The sequence below is a fragment of the Numenius arquata genome, chromosome 6 (genome assembly GCF_964106895.1).
Source record: "Numenius arquata chromosome 6, bNumArq3.hap1.1, whole genome shotgun sequence".
NCBI classification, from domain to species: Eukaryota; Metazoa; Chordata; class Aves; order Charadriiformes; family Scolopacidae; genus Numenius; species Numenius arquata.
The window spans coordinates 5594652-5619702 of NC_133581.1; the positions used below are offsets into that span (position 1 = coordinate 5594652).

At 40.7% G+C, this 25051-nt stretch overlaps 1 protein-coding gene across 1 annotated transcript in view; it reads right to left on the bottom strand.

Moving 5' to 3' along the window:
- KIF26A (kinesin family member 26A) overlaps positions 1-25051 on the bottom strand; it is a 105838-nt gene that overhangs the window by 15364 nt on the left and 65423 nt on the right. Inside the window, exons 6-7 of the mRNA XM_074148811.1 lie at positions 14215-14398; positions 874-1083 (exon numbers count right to left, since the gene is read on the bottom strand). Coding sequence (XP_074004912.1) covers positions 874-1083; positions 14215-14398 — 394 coding nt within the window. The remainder of the gene's footprint in view (positions 1-873; positions 1084-14214; positions 14399-25051) is intronic.

Here is a 25051-nt window from a genome sequence, read left to right on the forward strand (position 1 = left end):
GTTATGTTTTCTCAACATTAATATACCCTTTTCACCTTGGATGTTTTGTGTTTTATTTTTCTTTCATCAAACCCCAATTTTTTCCAGTTCAACTTGAAGCAGATCTTCATATTCTGCCTTTTTTTTTTTTTCCTCTTTTTAAAGTTGTTTAGAATTTTTTTTTTTCTGAACCCAAGACTTTTCCCAGAAGGGCATTCAGGTGTCCAATCTCACTGAATATACTGCAGCCCACAGTCCTCTCAAATACCAGCCATCCTGTCTGTGTACTAGTTGTCAGGTCTAGGGCTACTATTGTACAAATATACCCTTCTTTTTTTTTTGCCGGGCAAGAGAAATGCATGCACCGTCAGCACCACCATCAAGACAAAATAATCAGTCAAAAACACGCTATAAACAAAGTGGAAAAGGCGAGGAAAATATAAAAGCTTCCTAACTGTTTCAGTACAGCAATCCCATAGGGTTTGTTGCATCTCTTCTCCGAACAACAGTATTTAGTTTAACGTTAAGCACATGTTCATTTGCCATTGAAAGCAGTGGGGAAGGACTTTATTTCAGTGACATCAAACAGGTTAAAACCTAACTGGATGGAAAAGTGTTTTTCAAATTGGCTGTGTGTTTTCTCTAACAAGAGAAAATACAGGAAGATAATTTAGTCTGCAAATCCATCTCCCCAGCTATTACGCCTTAATTTCACATCTTGACTAAACTGAAAATGTAAGAATTTACCCTCTTATCTATTAATTACCATGTTTTTTCCAGGTATTAAGGCAACTCATTCAAATGAAATTCCCCAGAAACAGAAAGAACTCTTAAGGCAATCAAATGCAGTAGCCATGAGAAGACTCAGGAGGTTTATGCGAGGGACTCCGGTACCTGCGAAGCATCCTGGGGGAAAACCGCATCAAAGGCAAACATCTTTGGGACAGCAACAACTCCTCTCCTGTGACCTGCATTGGAAGGCCCACTTGCCGCTGGATCATAAAATGTGATTTGCTTTTTTCGCGGGTCTACCTTTAGGAAGGACATGGATTCAGATGTTTCATGTGCTCCTTGAGAGGGACAAATCCTTACCATCACTTTCACCTGCAAGATTCAGAAGAAAGCAACAACTTGAGTTCCCAGCTACAGATAAACAAATGCAAAGCATTCCTCCCAAGCCCACTCCCCCTGCTATGACACATTCATTTGTAATATTTAGGTGTGTCAGAACAACCGTGGGACAAAAACAGAGCCAGATTTTCCAGCCTGGTTACCACCCTGGGGTCTTCACTGAACTAGCTTTTAAAGGTGCACTTTGTCTCTTCAGTTGACTCTGTTCCAGTTTTACCATTTCAATTTATAAATGTCTGATCTGCAGGTATAATCCACTGTAGGTGTAATACCATGCCCAAAGAAAAGGAAACTCTACTCTTCTACCTTTCAAGTACATAATGTGACCAAAAGCATAAACTGATCCACTCTGAAAATCAGCCTGAACAACCCAGGGCTCAAACAGCTCATGCATTCAAACTGAACTAAATCTAGAAACTTTCAATTCCTGGTTCATGTTCTTCTAATAAAAAAGTGCTTCTCTTATAGTCTTCCCAGACAGATGCCTTTATGCTGTCATTGCTAGGCTCTTTGGTGGTTAGTTGCAGATTTAATGGGAAAGTAGGGAAGAAAAAAAAAAGCATTAGAAGGTCAAAAAACTTGAAAAGAGACCACTCACAAAGTGCATTTCTATTGCAGCATTGCAAATGCCAATTTACTACACGTGGCATTTTAAGACAGCATTTCTCGAGAGCTCAGACATGTTGGCTGTGATTTCCAAAGCAGCTTATGGAAGCCAAGTGACTGGGTCTCACTAAAGTTCAGCAAAGGCTGCACACCTGCTTCTTTTAAGCTTCCTGGAAATCATACTCTCACCCTGAAAAACTGTGAAATACTGCCTCACACCCACTTAGGACCATTTATCCTTATGAAATGTTCCCAGGTCAGAAACAGCATGTTTTATACACCTTGCGCTGAAGTAAATGACTATTACAGGCGCAGTGAATCACTTTGCCAATCTTCAATTCTGCACTGCTCAGCAGATCAAACTTCAGAGAAAAGCAATGCTTGGCCAGAGTGACTTTCCATGGCCAGCATGAAATGTTTCAATAACAAGCTGAACAGCGGCATTATCTCCTTATCCAACTACCAGACCACTTTCGCAACACCAGTGTCGACCATTTAGTTTCACTGGGTGAAGAGTCTCCATGGCTGTAATTCACCGCAGGCAGCAGCGCAGGAACAGATTACACCTGTACTCCTCAGAGCACCCATGAGTCTGCAAGGCAGCTACTGACTCACAAAACACCCACTCCTTTTACAGCCCCTGCACCTGATTTGGAAGGAGAGGGATAGATAGCGACCCCTCTGCTGCAAATCACCGGATGAACCCTCCAAACAGAGAGAGTATGCAGTCGCTTGCTGATCTGAGTCAGGCCCACCTCTAGCTCTGTGCTGGATGTTGCATGGGGAAGCCAGGTTGGAAAGCATCCATCTCTGATAAAGAACGACCCTCCTTTGCAGTAACTTTTTCTTGCTAAATTTAACCTTAAATCCACCAGAACAATTTGACTCCTATTTACTATGTTCTAAGAACATGTTTTCGATAAAATGGTGTGCGCTTATTACACTGACACGTCATTTGTGTTTTTACAAAAAAAAAAAAAAAAAAAAAAAAATGCACTTTGCAGCCAGCACTTCCCCATCACTCCTGTATCCAGAGAAATAACGACAAAGAGGAACCAAAGCTCAAAAACCACTTCAGCAAAGCACAGCGTGGGAAATGCAGGCAACGAACAGAGACCAGAGTAGGCTGAGCCACCCTCTAGGAGTGCCCTTCGTACCAGGCGAGCTGACAAGGTGATGGCAAACACACCAACACCCAGTGGGTGCAGGTGAAACGTAGTGTCCGAGCCAGGATCACCCACAGCAGATGGGTGGGTGCAGCAGGAAGCCCCATCCCCAACTGTCCCTGCCCTTCCCAGCTGGGGAGGGTTGGTAATCTGAAGATTTCATGCAGGTCCTCAACTGTTTCATTTTTCCAGCTCCTACTTTCTACAGGAGCTAAGCTGCACACTGACATCCCTGCACAGCTACTCAAGCATCCTCACAGAAAGTATTTTCCAGAAAATGGCTATAAAAGCTTTTCCAACATTTTTTTTCTAAACAATGGGTTAAGAAAAAACCGATCCCATCCCAATATACGCTGGAGGAGACTCCAGCAAAGATAGCAGCAAATTCTTCCACCTATTGACTCAAGCAGTCTCCCAGTTCCAATGCTTTCTTTTCTTTCCCCTTTCACAGTGATATGAATATGAAAATGCACTCCCAGAAAATGAGCGAACCTTAGAATAAATGAAACAGCTGCTTCAAAAGCCAAGCACATCAGAGGTGATACACTCAAGGCTGTTTCCCCATAAAAGCTCCATGAAGCCAGCTTTGTGCATTAGCCTGCTAGCTCAACCTTGACATGCTACCAAGGTGCTCAGAAAAATAACCTCCCTCAGGGAAAGAAAAACCAACAAACTACAAACAAACCTAAATATATATATAAGTACAAATGCCCACTTCAGGGTCACTTGATTAAAATGAATTTTAAAATATATCCAGCTTTCAAAGCACTTCTCTAAACAGTCCTTTCTGTTCTCTCCTCCACCTATTATTAGATTATAGCAGCCAGAGCTTGGATAAGAGGAAAATTGGTTTGCTCCTGACCTAAAGAGTAAGTTACCTCCATCAGAGCGTTGCTCTCCCTAACACAAAGATGGCTTCACCCCCACAAAAACCTTGCATGTCAAATCAGCTTTTTGAGACCCCCTCTCTGAAGCAGAAAGATACAAATAGCTTCTCATAATGGATCAGATCCGAAACGTTAACGGGCCTCAAGGGTCATCTTCACCTTTACAGTGGAAGTAAGCTTTCAAGAAAAACGGGAGGGGAAGAGAAAAGCAGCTCAAGGGAGTTCCTCTTTTAGTGTTTTGTGTATAAAAGCTGATTTGCAGAGCAGAAAAACACTGATTTCGGATTTAGTTTTTCTGCCCACTAAATCTATCCGTTAAGTGATGCCTACCAGAACCTGTAGGGTAATAATGTGTCACACTCATTCACGATGACTGAGCCAGACTCTGACTTCACTCGGAAATGAAGCAGAAATGCTCATGAAAGTACGACCAAGGACAAAGATTACTGAAACGTATCCCTTTGCAAGAGCAAAAACCAAGCGCAGGCAGATCCTGGCTGCACGCACACGCTTCAAGTACATAAAAGAAAGGTTTGGTGTTACACTATTTTTACTTCTTACACCTCTTGCCCCCTGCATTTCAGGACCAATCTCAAGTGACAGCTTTTTATTCTCAGCTCCGAAGTTCATCCCTGTACTCTTCTGGGATGAAAGTTTTCTACTGCAGAAAAAGCAGCGTACCGTAGAGCCAGCGTGCTTCCTGCCTTAAGGATCAACTTAACTGCGTCTCCTCCTGGGTCTCTTTATCTAGTTCTCATGCAAAAGGCCTGCTCACCTGTAGAGACAGCAACGTGCAGTGCAGGAAATCATCCAGATACAAGGGCCTGCAGCGAGGGAAGGATTCAAGAAAACATGGGAAACTGCAAATTTTAAAGTAGCTTTGGCCCATAACTGGGGAGCACAGCAGCAATACCTGCACTGCACTCTAATGCTTTTATTTGCTCATGAAAATGAATGACTAGAATTAAGTGCAATAACACTAATTTCAAGTCCACTCAGGATCACACCCTCTGTGGGGTGTGGGGGGAGTTATTCAACACTATGGCCAGCTTTCTGGTGGTCAGTTCCAACTGCAGCGGTAGCAGCTACTGGTAACGCTTGTACAAAGCAAAGAAAGCACGAGATAAGGAATTTAGAAGAAAATTAATGAAGAAATGGAAGAATAAGGCAGTTCTGAAAGAATAAGAACAGGACTGGTGTGGCGGGGAGGAGGGGGAGAGAAAGCTAAAAGGACTGGTGGGGGTAGAAGGAGTAGGGAGGGAAGGAGAGAAAGAAAACAAAAAAGGAAAGAAAACACAAATATGGCAATTCCAGAAAATTCATCTCAGGCTCAGGGCACCTCTGCCCTGACCACTTTTAGACTCCTTAAGGAGACCTAAGGTGGGTCACATCCTTCCTGTGATGGAGGTGATCCTTCCTGCTAGAACTGGGGATTCTTAATGACTCATTTTTTTGCCCCCCTTTCGTATATTTCTTCTTCAATGTCACAGAAAGGTGTAGAACAAGAAAAAGAATTACAAGTGGAAGATTATCATTATCAAGGATACAAGGATTTTTACATAGATATTCATACAGACATTAAATATTGGATAGAGGCTCCATTTTAATGAGGATGTTGATAGAAAAAAAGAGGATAGATTTGTATTTGAGTTCAATTTCTGCAAATAAAAAAAACCACAAACATCACAATACTTGCACATCGTTAATATTTTTCTCAGTGCCTGAAGACAGCCTAAATCATGCCAACCACTGAAGTATCTCATTAATTAACTGACACTAATCTGGTGAGTTTTGTACACTGGGGGTTAACTCTCAGCTGCTGAACTTTCCTAATTCATGTTTCTGCAGGAACCAAGAGGTCAGCAAAATTGCTGAAGGAAACCCTATTAAAATCAAAAGTGTTTGGGAAAAGAAGATGGCAAATACATCCTGAATATGCCATTAAAAGATAAAGAATTTTAAAAAGTCAATAAACAAGCAGATAATTTGGAAAAGCCCCAGAAATGGGTGGCGTAAGGTCAGAGGCCCACCCAACCACCACAACAGTGGGTGCAATTTCAACCTTCACTGGCAAGGATGGGACAGAGATTCATAGCCATCAAGGAATTTTATTTTTCTTTTTTTAAAGTTTATTTGCCTGTCAGCCTACAGTGGAAGTCAGGGAAAAGAAAGTCTATAAAAGCAAAAGCCTGCAAGCTAGAATTCATTTGCTCCAGATATGTGAGGGCAAACCCAGTGGATGGATGCTGTAGCATAATAACAAAAGTCATACCACACTTTTATGAGTGCATAAAGAATTTTAAAGGAGACAAACTGGCAACGGGCAGATTTCTGAATAAAATGGGGAGGGGGTGGAGGAAGTCCCCTGTATGGAGGATAATGGCCATGTGGAGGACTATGGGGCTAAACCCCATACAACTTTAGAAACATCTGATGAGACCACTAGAGAGCCACAGAACTGTACAGTACACTCAAATATCAGTGATTTGTTGGAGCCTGAGCCAAAACTCTAGACCGTGACATCTTGAACCCTTATGAAAGTCAAATATAGATATATAGATGCATACTTAACAATTCTGACCTAAACAATTCTAACCTGACAGGGGAGTCGCAGCAAACAAAATAACGGGCTGGTTGCAGGAACGGTCAAGATAGTGCTAAACATGAAGTGTATGTCAGTGTCAGAAAGCAGGTTGGGAAAAAGCAAGAGACAGACCAAAAAGCCGTGAAACCCAAATTTCAAAGCAACTCTCTGACATGAACGTGAGACTGATGGCCAGAGGCAAGCTAGCAGTTTTGTCTAATACAGACCATATATTTTGGATACGCTGAATTGAATGGAGCTACGGCAAAGCCATGCATCAATGAACACAAAACTCCTCCAAGACCAGTGAGGCATGCATTGTGTCCCAGAAGAAATCACGTCCAAGGCTGAATTTGTAGAGAAGAGAGCCAGTGATAACAGAGAGAATGACACAATCCTACATAATTTTAGACAGAAACATCCAGGAGACTGAGACAGTCAGTTTCACATTGATTATTACTCTGTAATTAAAAGAGATGGAAAGGCTATCAACTCTGGGACCAGACGAAGGGGACAGACAGTCTCACACTTAAAGAACCAGATTATTTGGATTCTGTTCCCAAGACTATCACGAACCTCTACTACATGTTTTAGATGATGAATACAAAAAGACCTAAATATATCTCAGAAAGTTGGTCATTCATCTTTCAGTGGAGCAAAGAGTGCCAAATACTCCATGCGGTTTAATTTGGGGCAGACACGTAGACAGAGAAGACTCCACTAATTCACTAAGTAATGACTAGACTCCATGGCATTTTGCATGCTGAGGAAATTAAGACCCTGACCCAGCCAAGTATGTTAGCACAGGCATAACTGTAACATATGGTACCCTCCTTTGAAATCAATGGATGTGCAGTGTTGATGCGTTTATAGTGATGTTTTGTTAACATTTGATGCTTATATAGTTGTCAAGTTTCAAATTATACAGAACGAGAAAGAAAAAAATAGAAAGAATGAATTAAAAAGCATGTAAAATTTTAGAATACATGCGCTCAAGCCTTTTTAACAAAAATAAATTCTGACTGTATCTGTCCGTATTTTGGGAAAGTGCTGGCACTATACTGGAATCCATTCTAAAAATGCTGGTCATATTCTGTGTTACAGCAGTATCATAATCCCTAAATGAACAAGCAATTTGGTCTTTAGCAATAAATGTCATTATATCAAATTTGAATGGACACTAAATATTCCCCGGAAACACACATCTTTGACAGACATCATACAGTCAGGAAGTTAATTTTGTCCAATGTTCACAAAATGGTGTATAACAGCAGGTTAATTAAATAATTATGTTTAGACACCCACCATTCTGAATTAAGATTTCTCAGCAAGAAATTACAAAGAATTCACATTCAGTTGAATAAAGACCACTTTCCAATGAAATCACTTATTTTTCCAAATACAGTGTAAATCAAATTACCAAAGTCCTAGTTCAGAGCCAATATTTTTCATGGATTTAATTGTAACTGACAGATATATAACCCTTGCTAAATTGGTTTACTGTGGGTAGTTCTTAGAAGCCTTTCATATACTGCCACTACCAATGGATGGCAAATTTATATGCAAAATTGCCATGCTAACATAGACCATCTAGCTCCCCTGGGAGAACATAAAAAAAAAAAAAAAAATCACTTCTGTATTGTAGTCTATTAAAGAAGAATTGATTCTCTACTCCCAGGAGACGAAGAAAACTATTTCATTTTTAAAGGTGAAAACAAAGTGGAAGAAATTGTGTATTTTTATCTAATTTTTCCACTTTTTTGTTTAAGCAGTTCAAAGGATTTCAGCAAGGATGTATGCACCTTAGATGATACGGGACTACATACATGGATAGGAGAGCACTTAGTATGATACATGATTTATATCAGAACTAACATTCTAGTCATTAGGAAACAAGCAGCAATAAAGATGACAAAATTAAGTACCTATTTGTTATCCGTCATCAAACCATCGTAAGAACCAGTGAATGGGACATACAGCACACTTAAGAAAACCCTGCATGATCAGTAAATCATATTAGCAGTACCTTAGCTATGGCTTAGTAAAGCATAAATGAAAGTAAATGTCTAAAACACATAAATGGAGACCAATATGAATATACCTGTCCAAGAAACACGTCTGACAATTCAGGTTCTCTTTAAACGCTCCACTTCAATCGTCTCACATAGGAGGATTCTGTCATTCTAACATAAAAAATTGACAGGATCCTTGGGAGAGACAAGCACTTAAAGTTGCTGTTGTAAGTGATGCAGTATTATAAAGCATGAGCTGAATAGAACCCCAGAAAAAACATTTTGCATGAAAAAGGCTTCCTACCATGCTAAAGAAAAATAGCAAATTAGAATGCTACACAGCAGCCACTGTAAAAAGGATGTCTTTTTTAATACCACAATATGATAAATTATCTTAAGTAGCACATTAATGTCAGAAATTGAGCATAATCTAACTTCTTTCCAGTGACAATATTAAATGGCTTTCAGACGTCTTTCCTACTACTCTGACATTAAATTTAATAACACCCAGAGAGACCACAAAAATGATTCAGCTACAAGAATCACACTGTACTGGATCATTGCCTTTTAAGTAGGTTTCAGCTAAATGATTTGGACTCTGATGTTTTTGGCACATTCAAGAAAAAGGTATGAAATTTGCTACATAACATTTACCAGTAGTGAGCAAAATTCCTTTCAGTATCCAGTTTGCATTGGTAGTGGGATTTTCCTTTGTGCATGATAATTTGATTATTGTTGATTATACGAAAAACCAGTCCCAGACAGACCTACAGTTCTAAATTAAAAAAAAAAAAAAAAAAAAAACAAAACAAAAAAACCACAAACACACACAACCCACCACACTTTTCCCTGCTTGGTATTCCTGAACATGGGCAAACCCTGCAAGCACCCGTAAGAATGTTATACATTTTGCACTCTTAGTAAAGAAAATCAAGCAAAAGGCTTAATTAAAGATTTGTATCACACAACATGTCCATACACTCCTGATAAAATTATTGTAAGGAGAAAAATTGGTATTTGTGAAATGTAAAAGAAATTAAAAAGACATTTATTTCCCACCTTTCAAGAGAGTACTTGAAACAATGAGAAATTATAAATAGAAATTGCAAAAGACACATATAGGCTCTCTGCTGTAGCAAGTCTCTAACAACAAGTGTATTCAACCATAAAAAGCCATACAGCAATTTCACCACAGCAGAACTGTATGATATGCATGGAGATGGTGATGTGAGACTAAGAACAAATTTCAGTCTTGGGCTCAAATAATCAATAACTGAGTTCAAGTGCAAGAACTGGCCAACACAGTCTTTTCACGTTCCTGACTCCTGCAGCAGTTCTGACAAAGCACAGCTACTGCCTTTGCTATAGTCATACAGCTGAAAACAAGAATTCAAGCCTCTTCCCTTCCCCAATTGTCAACTGAGCTCACAAGTTCAAGACAAGGTCCCACAAACAGGGACAGGACCCGTCAGCCAGACTAATTCCAGTTCTAGTCACCACAGAAACACCCACAATAGTCTTGATGCTGCCTATGCTCAATTTAATCAGTTCCTTAGATTCAACTGTGTCTTACTCCAATTCAGAATAATTCTTACTCATGCGTTTAACTTTGAAACCAATGAAAAGGACTTAAATGCATGGGGAAGCCCTCCACTGAATTAGTGCTTTAGCCACAGGGAGTTTCTTTGGCAGAAAAAGACAATAATTAATCATGGTAGGTCAGCTTTGAAAAGTGCACATCAAATAAGGAAGTTAAAATTCCAGGCAAGGGGTTTAATTTGTTTGGTGAGGTCTTTTTTCTAAAGGTTTAGGCTTACTGGGGTCCAGCTCTGTACCAGCAGCAAAACACATATAGCTGCTGCCTCTTGCGTGCTGGAGTCTTAGGATCAAGGTCTCCCCTCATTCTGCCACAGCCACAGCTCTCCTCTGAGAAGGTAATTTAGAGATATACATACACGGGGGAGGAGGTGAAATCTTTACACTTCTTCAGTTGTTACTATCCTCTATTAAACTTCTTTAAAGATATTACCTCAAGGAAGAAGGCCAGTAAAGAACAAAACATCAATGAGTGCCTGTTATTTAAGCATTATGAGCCTGAAGAGGAACTTATATTTGTATCACGTACTGTTAGATAACTAAAGATGCTTAATCTTCTTGCCTCCTAAACAGTCAATAAAGCATTTCTTTAGAAGCGCTTCCATGATGGCTGGTAAAATGGGTCATGGTCATGCCTGATTTCCTTACAGCTTATCATTTGTGCATGCATAGTTAGAGCTCCTCTTCTTATGCGCGTTACCCTGCGTTAATCAATACTAAAATTCATCTGCCTCTTTATCTACCCAGTAACTTCAGTGACATGAGATCTTTTTGCAAGTCTTCACAGTCAGTTTTAGCTTTGGCTACTCTGAATACGCAGCTTCACCACCTCATCCAAACCATTTAGGAAGGCATGGAACAGCATGGACCTCCATATGGCACCACTGCTAACTTTGCTCCAGTGTGAAATTTGCCCTCTTGTTTCCCATCAGTTATTAAACCACTAGAGAATACATGACAGCTTAGGGGTTTTTTTAAGAAACCTAGGTCAGGGAACTTGTCAAAAGCTTTTTCAAAAATCCAAATACACTCTATCAGCCACATCAACCCTATTCAAATGCTCGCTGACTCTTCCACAGAACACTAACATATGCTTTCCACCTGTAAAAGCTTCATCAACTGATCCCTACTATATCCCATTAATCCTCGCCTGTTAATTTCTATTTTTATTATTGTTTCAACCACTCTGCCTGGTTGCCTGGTCTGAAAGTCAGCCTTATGACAATATACTTCTAAATTCCCTCCGGAACCCTTTTTTCCCTTTTGACCCCAAAGTGACAACACATTTTCCATATTCTGTTCCTGTGTCTCTTGTAACATTAAATACCAGCTAAAAGACAACCCTGAGTGTCAGTGGGGTGGGAAAACGTTAAGAATTACCATCACAGGGGAAATACAGAAAGCCACTTAAATTGGTCATTGTAAATGTTTCAACATGTACTTTGCTCTAATCTTTCAGCAGATTTACAAAAGAAATGGGACTACCCAGAGTGTGTCACTACAGGTAATAAATACTCACTATAGTATTCAAGCCTTACTTAAAATAAAGGAAATTTCCACACAGTTGCCATATGATTCAGCTCTTCGTAAAGTGAGCCACATTGCTCTCATTGAAGTATCTTGGACACTTCATGGGTTTTCAGTTTGTTACTCTATTTTTCATTCTAACACAACCTATACCCTTCTCCTTAAATTTTCTCTTCAGCCCCTTCACAGTAAGAAAAGACATGTTTCTCTATGGAATCCTGTCCTGCTCTGAAAGAAACCATTTGACAAGAAGGGAATTGAAACATGTCAAGCTATCCGTGCTCAGAGAACTCAACCCCTTGAGGAGAATAAGGACTGGTCCTCGATGGGTCATTCTCAGCTTAGTAAGGTGAAGTTAGGTGGGAATTAGGCAGCCCACCAACACTGCTACATTCTGGTCTGTACAGTAGAAACCAGCAAGGAAGCAGTCCTCCGTATCATAACTAACCATGAAAGACAAAACAGCAGCAAGCCAGGAGATGAGGAGGGAAAAGGCTGCCCCACCAATTGCTTAACCCACCATAACCACTCATTAATAATAGGGTGAGGGACATCGCTGACATGGGAGCAATCACACAAACCAAGGAGAGCACCAGCCACAGCCACAGATGCTGCGGTAGGAAAAAGTGACTCCAGAATCCACCACTGATTCTGTCCCCTATGCGTATCTTGTCGTTATTATTGGATAGGCTGCAAGAAAAAGCCATGGAAAAAGACAACCAGGAGGAGTGTAAAGTAAAAAGCTGTTACAAAAAGAGGGACTGAAGTTCACAGAGGACCACAGCACATCTGCCAGTGTTTGCTTATTCTTCTCTCAGTTGTTATAATATCCATCCTCATAATGAGGAGCATTAAAACTAGCAATTAGCACATCCCATCACCATTTGGATGCTCTATATCTTAACTCAAGAACTAAAAGGTTGACTCAATTATCAGAGAGCTATTCTCTGCTCCAATACACGAACCTTCCAAATTGTGGTCTCCAAGTACATGGCAAGAAGGACACAACTGGAGCCCTGGGCCCAAAGAAATAGCATCTTCAATGATGTTTTCAGCTGAGAGCTAAACAACAGAGATGTCTGAGGGTGAACAGCAGCTTGTTGATCCATAAAGTCTGGAAATTCTTGGTGTGGTGTGCCAAGCAGGAGAGAAATATGTACATATATATATCCCATGTTGGAGAAGCTCACACAGCTGAGCAGCAGAGCTGCTCAAGGTCCTGCCATGTGCCTTGGAATTTTGGTAGAGATCTTCCTTTGAAAGCCCTCAGCTGTGCTCACTAATGAAGAAAGTAGGTAGACCACACGATCGAAGGCATATAATCTCCTGCCATCTGGGATAATGATCTTTATTAGATCTTTGTTGATCTGTTTGAAGACACCCAATAAACCAGACCTTTCCAGGAGGCACAAAGTCATGCTGATAAGCTCCACCGGCCATCCTCAAAGAGTAGGAAAAAAGCTCAAGTCTCTTAGCTCCACATAAATGCAGGCACACAAGTGTAAGGAGGTGCAAAGACAGTTTTATTGAGCTGCCAGCACAAGGAGATACAAACGTGCTTTAAAGGTCTTCCTAAGGCAAAGAGCCTCAGAAATGCCATGCTCCCTGTTATTCCTGGTGCTGCAGCCAAGTGCTAAGCCTCACAGAAAAGAGGCAGGCACAATAAATGGCCTCTGCTAAAACACACATATAGAAAGGTTGTTCCTTAGCAAACCCTCTTCCACCTGGGAATCTCTAAATCACTGTGCCAGGTTTGCTGTATTCCACCATTTAATACTACATCCTCTTTTCTAACACACTGGAAAACCAGGAGAAGAAACCACATTTTCCACCTGCTTAAAATAGCCGCAATTACTCCTTTGTTTTCAATTTAGCACAGACTCACTGGCTTAAGAAATACAGAGTGAGCAACAGTGTCAGCTATAGGCATTTAGGCTGACAATCTCGTTATGTTAATGCTGATTTGTACGGTTACTCAAGGTGCATATTTTAGCTCTCCTGTGCACATTACATACTTCAATTCTATCTTCAAAAGCTAATCTCTTGTAACCTATGTAAATAAGTATTCAGACTCTGCTGTGTGGGTGATTAAACAGTTATAAATATGAATAAAGCTCTAAATAATTGGGTTGTATTTCAATTAATTTTAAATAAAATTAGCGCAAATTTTACAATTTCAAAGGTGCTGTGTTTCTTAAGTTGGAGAGGCATCTATTTCTCTCCTGCTACCGCATTTCCATACTCCCGATTTACAACGACATGTGAAGCAGAGGGTAACAAAGCCCACCAAGACGTATCTCTTTAACCTCAAGCCGACAGACAGCATCAGGAGCTGAGCCTTGCTGGCAACGCACAGATCACTTCTGTCTGCCCACGGTGAAGCCTGCACGTGCATTGGTTTTGGACCAGTGATGCCAAAGGAAAATTTGTCTCTTGCTTTAACAGAGGGAAAGACAAACCAACCTTTGCCAATGTTGTTGTCGGTGACGTTAACTAGCTTCAAGGAAGCCAACACTCTAGCACTGAATCTGCTCTGAGGCTGCCAACTCTTTCCAAAGCCAACAGGTGATAACAGCTCTCAGGCACATTCCAGCAGTTGTGGCTATTTCTCTATCCCAAGGCCTGTCCCTTGAGTCTATCCAACCCTGTACTAGGCTGGAAGCTTCCAACCCTGCTAAAATTCATCTAGAAAACTACTACTTTAAAAAATTGAAATCCAAAGTTACCTTTCCAATGCCAGGGTTGTCCTTGATTTTGGACACAGCTCTCAGAAGGCATGGTGGTGCTGGGGGAGGACAGAGCTGCAGGATGCCACTAAAGTTAGTAGCGTAAATAGAGAAGTCGTGTGTGTGTGGCAGGGGCGGATGGTATTTCTTTCTCTTCGAAGACAGGTTAAGCTTCTGTGCTGCTCTGTATAAAAGTAATAGCAAGAAAGGACAATGTTACTATGTGTTAATGGGAATCTGGACCAGACAAACAGATGCTCATTGCCATCACTGCCTGCTTAACAAATCAAGTCATCGCGTTCTAATCTGATTTCACAAGGACAAACCATCAGGAGACTAATAGAAGGAAATACGGGTAGAAAAATTACTGGCAAAATATTCAGTTAACTTCTCCCCCAACAGAGTTTCAATTATAATCTAACTTTCCCCTCTTTCCCCCAACAGCTTGACAGCTGAATCCTAAAATGCTAAAATCTCACTGACGTAATAAAAAGCTGAAATAATCCCCTTGTCACTGGGAGGACCAGATGGACTTTGCTGGTGATAACATTATGAAAGTGCTTCTTTGTACCCTACAAGTTAGTCAAGGCAGAGGATAACACTCCAAGTCAGCTGAGCTCAAGATCCTCTCTTGTTGGCTGCACTGAAAATCCTTAGATAACAGAGAATTTCCTTCAAGACAGATTGGTTTTTCTTCTCAATTCCATTCTTTCACATTAAAAGGGAAAGCTATTAAAAAGACATGCTTTAATGTGCTGAATGATAATGATCCTGCTTTTGAAATGCAGAATTTCAAAACATAAAAGATGAAGGAAAAATTAAAACATACAATTAAAATTGTAACATTCTTCCTTGTGAATAAGAATAGGAACATAATCAGTTTTCTGCTGTTCCCCATCAGCAACACCAAACAGTATAGGAAGAAACAAAAACAGAAACTCGACTCTACATCAAAACCCACATGGGAAAAAAAAAAAAACCCACCATGCAGAATGAAATAGAACAAATATATGTGTTAGCGAGCACATGCTGGGCAACTGGGGATGGCAGCGAGGGTGAAATCTCAGCTCTGTCAAAGCCAAGGAGAGCTTTGCCACCTGAATAAGACACATGTGATCTAACCCTGAGACAGGCAGTAGATAGACCACCCACAGATACATATCATAAAATCATCCAACATGCTGTCTTTTAACATTACTTTGAATGCATTTTTTCTGGCTTAACCGTCAAAGTGTTACAATGCCAGCATCTGTGGGCAACCTGAGACCATGCTACTGATGCCAACAGGTCTTGTGGGGACAAAGTATTACTCTGGTCCATGCTTGCAACATAAAGGCACTTTGGCCAAATTAGTTTACAAATATGTGGCGACAAAAAGTCTCTGTATACAATGGCTACTTTATACTTTCATCATGTCTTTCAGCCCAGATCAAACTGGCACTAGCATCTGTGAAGTATTATAAGCAACAGACATATGGAAAAACTAAGGCAGTGCTTTGCTGGCGTACCTAAGTCAGGGTAAATCTAAACCCTCTAACCTTGCCATGAATCTAGTCATCAGGCAGCCTCAGATGGAGTCAGCTTAGTAAGGTGATCAGAGAAGGAGACACTTCCTTTGCTTGTATTGATGGCAGGCCAGAAGCAAAAATGAACACTGAGAGCAAAAAGGCTGCACAGTTTCTTCCAGCAGCACCATTTGTTTCAAATGAGTTACAGTACAAAGAACTGGTTTGTTTTACCTGAGGAGGAAAGCTACTCACTTGGGTCAAGATCAGACAGCTAGTTGGACAAGGGGCAATACAGATCTCCAAAATTCCCAGTCCTATGTTCTATATTCCCAAACTTGTATGTTAAATCCCCAGACTTTTTTACTTCATCAGCTTCTAGAGACGCAGACCCCCTATGTTCTTCCTTCTCTCTCTACAAACACTGCAGTATTTAGAAAAAGACAAAGACTCATGTGATGAAAAAATAAGGCTCTAGTTCCAAACTCAGAGGGAGCCAGAAGCCACTGCCTTGTGAGGGATAAGCTGGACTTTTGCCTCTGAGGAAAGAAGCAGCTTTTGACTCCTGCTGCATCCTGAAACCAGCAGGAACCGCATCCCACAGTGAAGCAAAACACTACAAGCATGAGTTTATACAGAACCTCGGGTTTTTAGGTAGCAATAAGAACTGACTTAACTGCCTAAATCTCAAGTTCCCTTGCTAATACCTTATTCAGTATAAAAATATATGCCTGGAATGGGACACCAGGCAAACACTTGCACAACTTCACCATGGCTGCAGCTGCACATTAGAACCATAATGTCTTCTAAATTATATGCAGCTTTATTGTGCAGAAAAGAGTCTCTACCTGTTGGTACTCTCATTGTCGAACTCAAGACAGTCATTACCTTTTATCTCCAAGTAGCAATTAACAACTGTGGTTATTATTTAATCATCTTGTTGATTAATATGAAAGATAATGTTTATTTCCTTGTTTACATGCTATGATCCCTTGTTGAAATGATAAAAACTTCTCAAGAGAATGTCTTCAAAGTGCAATCAAGATATACATTAAATCCTGATGAAATAATTATTCCTTCAATAGATCTGGCTGAAGGAGCTCCTCTGGGAAACATATGTGAAAGAAAATGAGATACAAAGGACAAATTTACTCAGGAATTGTATATTCAAGCATCTAAGCGCTAACAACTCAATGAGTAAATGCACCCAAAAAGGTCAAGATAAGCAAAATATATAAACAAATAAACAGAAAAGTCAGCCTTTTTAAAGTATAGCATCTCTCAGAATAGCTCAGTAACACAGTTTTGGACCATTTCAAAAAGCAGATCGAAGATATCAAATCCATTACTAGCCGTCTTAACTTCTCCACCAAGACAAAACAGCTTTCAAAGTAATTCACTTCCAACAGTATTCACACACTTTCTGCATCTCCACTGTTCAAAGGACAGTGCCATATGCTAGCTAAAGCAATTAACTTCTACAATGCTGATAAATCCTCTTCCTATGAGTCTGGAGTGCCACAATTTTACTAAGAAATTTGGCAGAGGGACTGCTGATGTCCATGCGAGATAACAGGAAACTGAAAAAGCAGAGGAACTGGAGTAGCCGTTGTAGAAAATAATCAGTGCTTTGATGGGCAACAGGCCAACTGCACAAATAATGATGTACGAGGTTCACATTTAAAAAGCATCTCTTCTCAGGTATCCGTACACAAAGCTTAATTACAACCTCTCTGTGTTTGAATGCAAGAATTACTTTGCCCAACATTAAAATGAGGTTGTTTCTGGAGTTGGAACATCATAGACATCTTTTACCCGCAGTATCAAACAGCTTGTTGGGTTTGCTGGGTTGTTCGTGTTTTTTTGAACAAGGAAAAGTTAAGGATCTGATGGAAAGAATAGGGCAATTTAGGCAAAATGAAACATCCCTATCAAACTGTAGATTCTGAATATGAACTTAAGTAATTGTCATCCTCAGCCTCTACAAAAAGCACAGTCAGTTCTTTAACTGCTACAAAAGCCAGCTGAGCAGCTGGATCATACACTCTGCTTGGGCTCCTGGACTGGTCCAGGCAAAGAGCACCACATAAGGACTCATCAATCCTTACGCACATCTTGCAGCACCAGCAATATACTTGGTGGCATCCCAGCCAAGTACTCATTAGGTCAAAATACAGGCCAGGCTGGTTTGGACATGGGCCCAACTAAACTAAAGAAAATCCAACTTCACAGAACTCCTTACTTAGTAAAATTCATGAGGGTATGTATTTACAGGGAGCCGCTTCTGAGACACTCCAGAGTGCTGGATTTTCTGCAGTCCTTATCCAACGACTCATTAGTGAATTCACACCTAAGTTCAGATCCTTTTTTCCTCTAGTTTTCCTTTTCTCAGGTGGATTTGTCCCATGAAGACAGGGAAGGCAAAGCTCTCATAGACTATGCCCTTTTTGCCTATCACCAGAAAGACAGAAGATGGGCTCATACCAGATCACTTTCTGCAGGAGCCTAATTAGGTGCCATGCCTATTTCCTGATTTGCTTCCTTTTCACAAATTTAATCTTGCACAGGAGGCCATCACATCCATCTTCAGCACCACAGTGGCTGTCTGACCTTCTCCAATATCACTTCTGTTTCCTCACAGGGAAAATTATGACCTCTAGGGAATATGATGCAAAACTTAAGTGTTACAGTCATTTGTTTTTCTGGGCATTTTACAAGCATTTTGTCACAGCTTTGACACAGATGTATGCTTTCCACCTACCTTCGCTTTCCCCATTCAGCCTCCACCAAGCACTCTTCCACAAAAAATTCTTGCAAGGGAAACTAAGCTCCACACTCTTATGCCTCTCTTCCAATTAAAGCATGAGAGACACCTATATATATTATTTTTACCTCTGGCTGTAAGATCTACTATCTGCGTTTTGCTTAACTCTTTCTATCTTTAATAGAAGATGTCTTTTAAGATGCTCTAGAGAGTTCTTTTCTCATAGCTCCGTGTCACGGTCGAAAATAAAACTAATATATGGCACATGCAGGGGCACTCAAATATCAAATGACAAGGGACAGTCTCTAACCTGCTCTTTCCCCCACACAATTTACAGATTACCAGGTTTTCTGCCATGCATGGATGAGACCAGTGAGGAAAAGCATGGCCAGATCAATTGCATAACGCTCAGCATCTAGGGAATAAGGCTGTGCAACAGCAGCAGCTACAAAGCCTGCCCATTAAAAGAACCACACATTTTTTCATTTTAAATTCTGTCCATGTGGTTAACACAACATTTCAGATATTCTGATGTACATCAAGCTGCCTCTAGCTTACTTTCACTGTACACGTTCTGCACATTATAGCTGTGAAAGTAAACAGCACAATCTAAATCCCTGAAGAACAGTGTTCCTTCTGGGCATAACTCCTCCATGAAGAAGAAAACTAGATTTGAAACTTTTATAATTATGCAAAGTTATAAAAGTGTTTGCTTAAAATTCTGTGGTATTTATTAAGCTTCAGAAGGAAGAGTGATGTGAAATACACTCTAGGACACATACTAGAAATGGGTCAGCTGGGAGAGATACAGAGGATTTAATTGACATGGTGGGTTTATGGACAAACCGCCACGAGTCAGAAATGGAACCAGTAATCCTGCTTCCCATTATTAAGCTCCAGTGACAAAAATAATAAAAGAAAACTTATGCACATTCATTTCAGCATGACTCATTACATATTAACAGTTTTAGTGTTATTAGCCAGCCTTATCTTTCAGAGATCACTGTCATTATTATTCATATTGTGAGAATGCTTAAGGGCTTCACGGAGAGGGTCAAGGCCAAAGAATTGCACAGTCTAAGCCTTAAATATCCTGAACTTTGGAATTTACCCAAGAGTACACTTACTCTTGGTTTTAGTTTGACCTTGACAGCCACCACGGGAGCAATTTTCCTCCTGGTTCTGAACCCTCTGCAAAGGTTGCAAAATTCTGGACACAGGATTACGCTGGGAATCAGTTTACTCTAAAGTAAGACTCTTCCAAACTTTCCCAGTTCCCAGCCTAACAAGGCATCACTCCTCTGCCACATAACCAATATCCCAAGCCTTTCCCATTGCGAACCAGCTCCAAAGGAAGCAGTGGGAAAGTCACAGTCTGTCATTGTATCTGCAGTTCCAGTTATTGTTTCCTTAATTACTCGTCAATACAGACAACAAATAGACGGATGTCCTACAATACACCCTCCAGCACTCTGTCCCGAGCCTTCCGCAGCTCACAGAATAAACTTGGTTGGCATTATTACTTTTATTATTGCTATAACTGTTTGATTTGTGGTTCTAAAATTAGAAAGGTAGCACAATGAAACAGTGCAGTTGCTACCCAAAATCCCAAGCAAACTTAAAAATAAACAAGGTATCTGTTTCCACTAACGGCATTCGATCTGGAAAATAAAATCTGGTGCAGAAAGAGCCATTTTTAAACAGAAAACTGAGAAAGTCTAAATCTGTCGTGAAGGTTTGGAAAGGACAGGCACCATCTGTATTCCTGCAATAAATTTTGTCCAAGGAGGTACTTATAAAGTATATGTTAAATTTTGAGGTTATGGTCTTTTCTTCCCCCTGGAACAAGTTTACTAGGTTCCTGTGATGCATATATAACTTCAGAAGGATATAAAGGCTTTCCTCACTTCAGTACCATTACTCAAGTCCAGCACCAAACCTTTGTTTGCTTAGCTGTTCCAGCAATGCTGTTGAGAAGCACTGCCAGGAAGAACAAACAATTAATGTTCCTTATTTCAGTGGTTCAACTTCCGCAATAAATAATTAGTTCATCTGGATCACAATGCACAGCCCCAAACAATAGCATTTTTATAATGGGTGATGGTAATAAAGTTTCAGTAGAAAACCATTATTCTGAAACATTCCAAAATGTCAAACCACATCTAATATTGTAAAGACCAAGCCAACATTATGAGAGAAAGTATTTCCAATATGAGATTAAATTCATGCCTTGCTTCTTGCACATAGCATAATCTTGCAATTCAGGCTTGAATTTCAGTCTCTCACTTTGAGTGACCTCTTAATTTTCTTTTACTATCTCTTATTAAAATCAGCAAGGCATAAATAAAAATCTGCTATGTTGACATATAAGGAACATCATCTGCCCACAGCTGATCAGAGAGACGGGTCCAGAAGGGATTTTAAGAAGTTATCTACACTTTCCCAATGCTCCATGGTAGGATGAACTTTACCTAATACATTCCAATATATATTTGTCCAACTTGTTCTTAGAAATCTCCAGTGAAAACAAGTCCACAGCCTCCCGAGGCAATCAATTCCAGTTTTTAACTATTCTTACTGTGAGAAAATTCACACCTCATGTCTCGTATAAATCTGCCTTGCTGGAATTTATGTTCCTTATTTTCTCTCACCTCCCCAGCAGACGTGCAGAAGGGCTTATTTCATTCTGCAACTGTTACCTGTACGAAGATCACTACCACACCTCGCTCTTCTCTTTTACAAATGAAAAAGTCATGATCCTTCCCCAATCTTTCTTCAAAGGTTGTTTCCTTGACTTCTGACCATCCTTGTTGCTTTTCCCCTACTCTGTTCACATCTTCGTAAAGTATGGAATCAAGGCTTCGTGCATCAGTGAGCAATAGCTGAGACTCACCTGAATTCAGGCACCACACAGGAAGATCAGGCAGAGCCACTTTGGGATAAACTCAAAAAGACCTCTGGAAGATGGCAAATTAAAATAAACCTGCAGGGTACCCCTGATATCAGAAGAGCTTCCTCATGCTGTACAGACCCCAAGAGGTGTCTCCTCTTGGGATCCCTCTTCTCAGCTACACATTATTATTTAAACAGAAACAACCAAACAAGCTCATTTTCAAGTATTTAAGCTATTTGCATGCAGGAATCCAAGAAGGAATTTTCACAGCTCTTCTCTGTAATTTTTCCCCAGCTTTAAGAAACACCAAAGGGCAGACCTGCACAAGTGTTGACTGTTACACTCCAACCATTATTCTGCTCTCCCAAACCAGTAGTTTCTAAAGGTCACTGCTTGTTTTTTGTCCAGCTCCATATTCTCCTCACCTTGCAGATTTAAGACATTTTTCTGGCCAAAGAATATTGCTTCAACAGCCAGGACCAGGGTTTAGGAACTGACTTTTTTTATATATCTATACCAGAATAACAGCTAGTCACCACAGCCTGCCACATACCATTTCCAGCTCTGTTCACTAATGATGTTAAACAAAGCAAGAGCAGATGAACATATTGCTGTACTTCCATACTCGCTGTTTACAATTGTGCCATATGACAAACTGCTGAAAACCTGCGTAGGTTAATCTTTATGTAAGCAAGCCTGTCAACACCTAATATAGAAATATGTCAGTTCCTGGGCTGCACACAGCATAGCTAGCTACGTATCAAAAAATCCAGCTACCTGAATGCCAGCAATATTTCCTCGCTCTGTTTCATGAACTAACTGAACTAAAGCAGGCAGAACCACATCAATCTAAGCATGCTCCTTAGGCAAAAAAAAGTTGGACTTATTTGCCAGCAAGACATAGACTCATGAAACAGTCAGGTTGAGGAAAATAAAATTCTAGTGTCATTCGTATTCTATCAGGAAAAAGTAATAAAGACATTTTTAAAACTACAAAGTAATGGAACAGAAACAATGGTGCTAACTAGCCCCTCATTATTAAAGTAATTACTTAAATAGATCACTTAAAATTTTGCCCTGCAATATCAGCTCCCGGTATACAGAAAGAAGCCAGTATCAAAATGACTTACTAGGCAATAAATTATTTTTGTTACAAAGGATATTACACTCCACGTTATTCTTCAAAACCAATCTGGTACGAGAAGCAAAAGCGTTCTGCTCATTCAGGCTGCTCCAGGAAAGAAACAGGCACGTTTGTGATTGGAAAGGATGGGAAATAAAACACAGCACACAGCTAACAAGGGGTTCACTTAAAACACAAGGTTCAGGCAAACGTCAGACAGGAAACAGGCGGACAGCAAGAGGGGAATATCCATTCACATTCCCGGTCACATATAGCAGTCTGACTATAAGTTAGCATCTGTGACTGTAAAGCCCGCTTTATCATAAAAGCTCTGGGGTGGGTTATGTTTTCAGGTTACCTTCCTTTGCCCCAACACACCATCCCCACAGACATACCTCCCTCATCACCTCCAGCTCCCTCAGTCCCACGTATTAGCGCACGTCTAGAAAATCCACAGAGGATCTTTTCCTGCTTCAGCTGGGTTTTACTTCAGATGCTTAGTCAAAGGCTTGACACCTATACTGCCAAGCAAATAACTTCTCAGGGGGGCATTTACTTACTCCTATTGTTAACGAGTTAAATGGTCACTGACAGCGTTAAATGATGCAGTGGAAATAACCCAAGTACAGAAGTCATATGCCCACATAATGAGTATTTCTAAGCAGAGGAGGGACACACAGGCTTCTTAAAGCCCAGCGTTCTTGTGATTTATTTAACTGACATCAGTTCTGAAACGGTACTTCTCAGAGGTATAATAGGCTGAAATTGCAGCACCATTTAAAATAGCACTTAGCAGGAAAACGCGAGACGCATGTTCTTCCATCACTGCAGACGGGGGGATTTCACTATTTCTGACCCAAAGATGATAACTTCAAATGTCAGCAGAAGTAACTCCTGAAGACCCTGCTCGAGATACATTATCAAAGAATAATCTGAAGCTTGCCCTGGACTCCAACTAGCTTCACTAATAACGTTTAAATTAGATTCATTTTATGCTGATTAACTTCCACTGAGTCATTTCCTTCCAGTAAAAACTCCATAGGGCAGTGCTTCTTAATAAGTGAGCTCCACCACCGAGGACACAAAAAGCCCAACAAAGCAGAAAGCAACCCCCAGAGCGTCACTCTGTGATGACCGGCAGAGTAGCACTAACTGATGCTGAGTGAGGCACTGGCTAAGCTCTTTGAGATGACCTGCCAAAAGAAACATCTTCCATCCTCCAGCAGGAAGGATGAGGGAAATTTTAGAAAGCCAAAATTCACTGCCATTTCACAGAGAATTTAGAAGTACCTTTAGAGTAATCCTGCAGTTGATCAAGCACTGCAGCTATAGTGCCGGTGCATTATTTTGGCTTGACATTTCATTTTTGTTATAAATGATAATGTGGGATGTCTTATTTTGCTACGAGCACAAGCAAGCAAAGCAGCCTAGCTCAGAATAGAGACAGTGTCACTTGAAAGTCCATCTGCCCTGCAAACCACATCCTGCACACAGTAAACAAGAGTGTTAGAGTGACTGCAAGTCAGCCATAAGAACTAAATATTCAATTAACTCTCAGTCTGATTTTACTGTTTTGCCTGCTAAGTCTGTCTGTCTTAATGAAGTATTAAAATAGTTAAATACATTATTGGAAGAGTCTGAAATGCACTAATAAAGTTGCAAAACAGGTGCAAACTGTCAAATTACATCCCCACAGGAAAGTCACCATTATCATTTTACCTATGGAATGCTCCGTTCCCACTGCAGCAAAACCACCAGCGCAGCTGCCGCTGCCACCAAGCTGAGGAGCCCCAAATAACGGAGTCAGAGCAAGCACTGGTGTTCAGGAGTCCAGGAACCAAAAAAGCAGGCAGATTGGGAGGGCCGGGGTCAGGGGGAGGTGAGAGAAGTGCTCCTCTAGACAGGCTGGGAAGGGCAGAAAGAAGGGAAGAAGCCAAAGGGAAAAAGAGACTCTGGTAGCAACAGTGAGATTCCATATATTGAGGAAAACAGAATAATCAGGTGTATTCAGCTATGGATGAACGAGAAAATACAGAAAGGCTCATATGAAAAATCCTTTTCGCATTTCCTGCCAATCTGGTTGGCACCAGGCTCCCTCCTTGCTTCATTTTGCCACCTCCAGCGTAGCCCAACCTGCTCCCACACAACCCCTGTGCTATCCAGATAAGGCTTCTCCTTCCAAACACCTCCTTGACACTGATGCCTTGCACAATCTCTCCTTGGTTCATACCCTGATCCCTAAACATCTACGCTGGGAGCTCCATTTTCCAAAGCAATGCCTCCTAAATGCCCAACGCCACTTCATCTGGTCACCACCACCCTCGGTGCTCTCAAATCCTCCCCAAGGGCCCTCCGCCTTGGCTGATCACTCAGTGCATCCCCCCTCTAACCAGATAGCCATGTCCTGATCTCAGATCTATTGGTCTTTGGAACATTTTTTGTGCTTTCAGCAGTTTTCTAACTCAGCCGTGCCGATGTCCAAAACTCGACCTTCCCTCTCCTCTCAGCTACTCTGATTTCTTTACCTCCTCCCTTTGCTGAACTACAGCTCT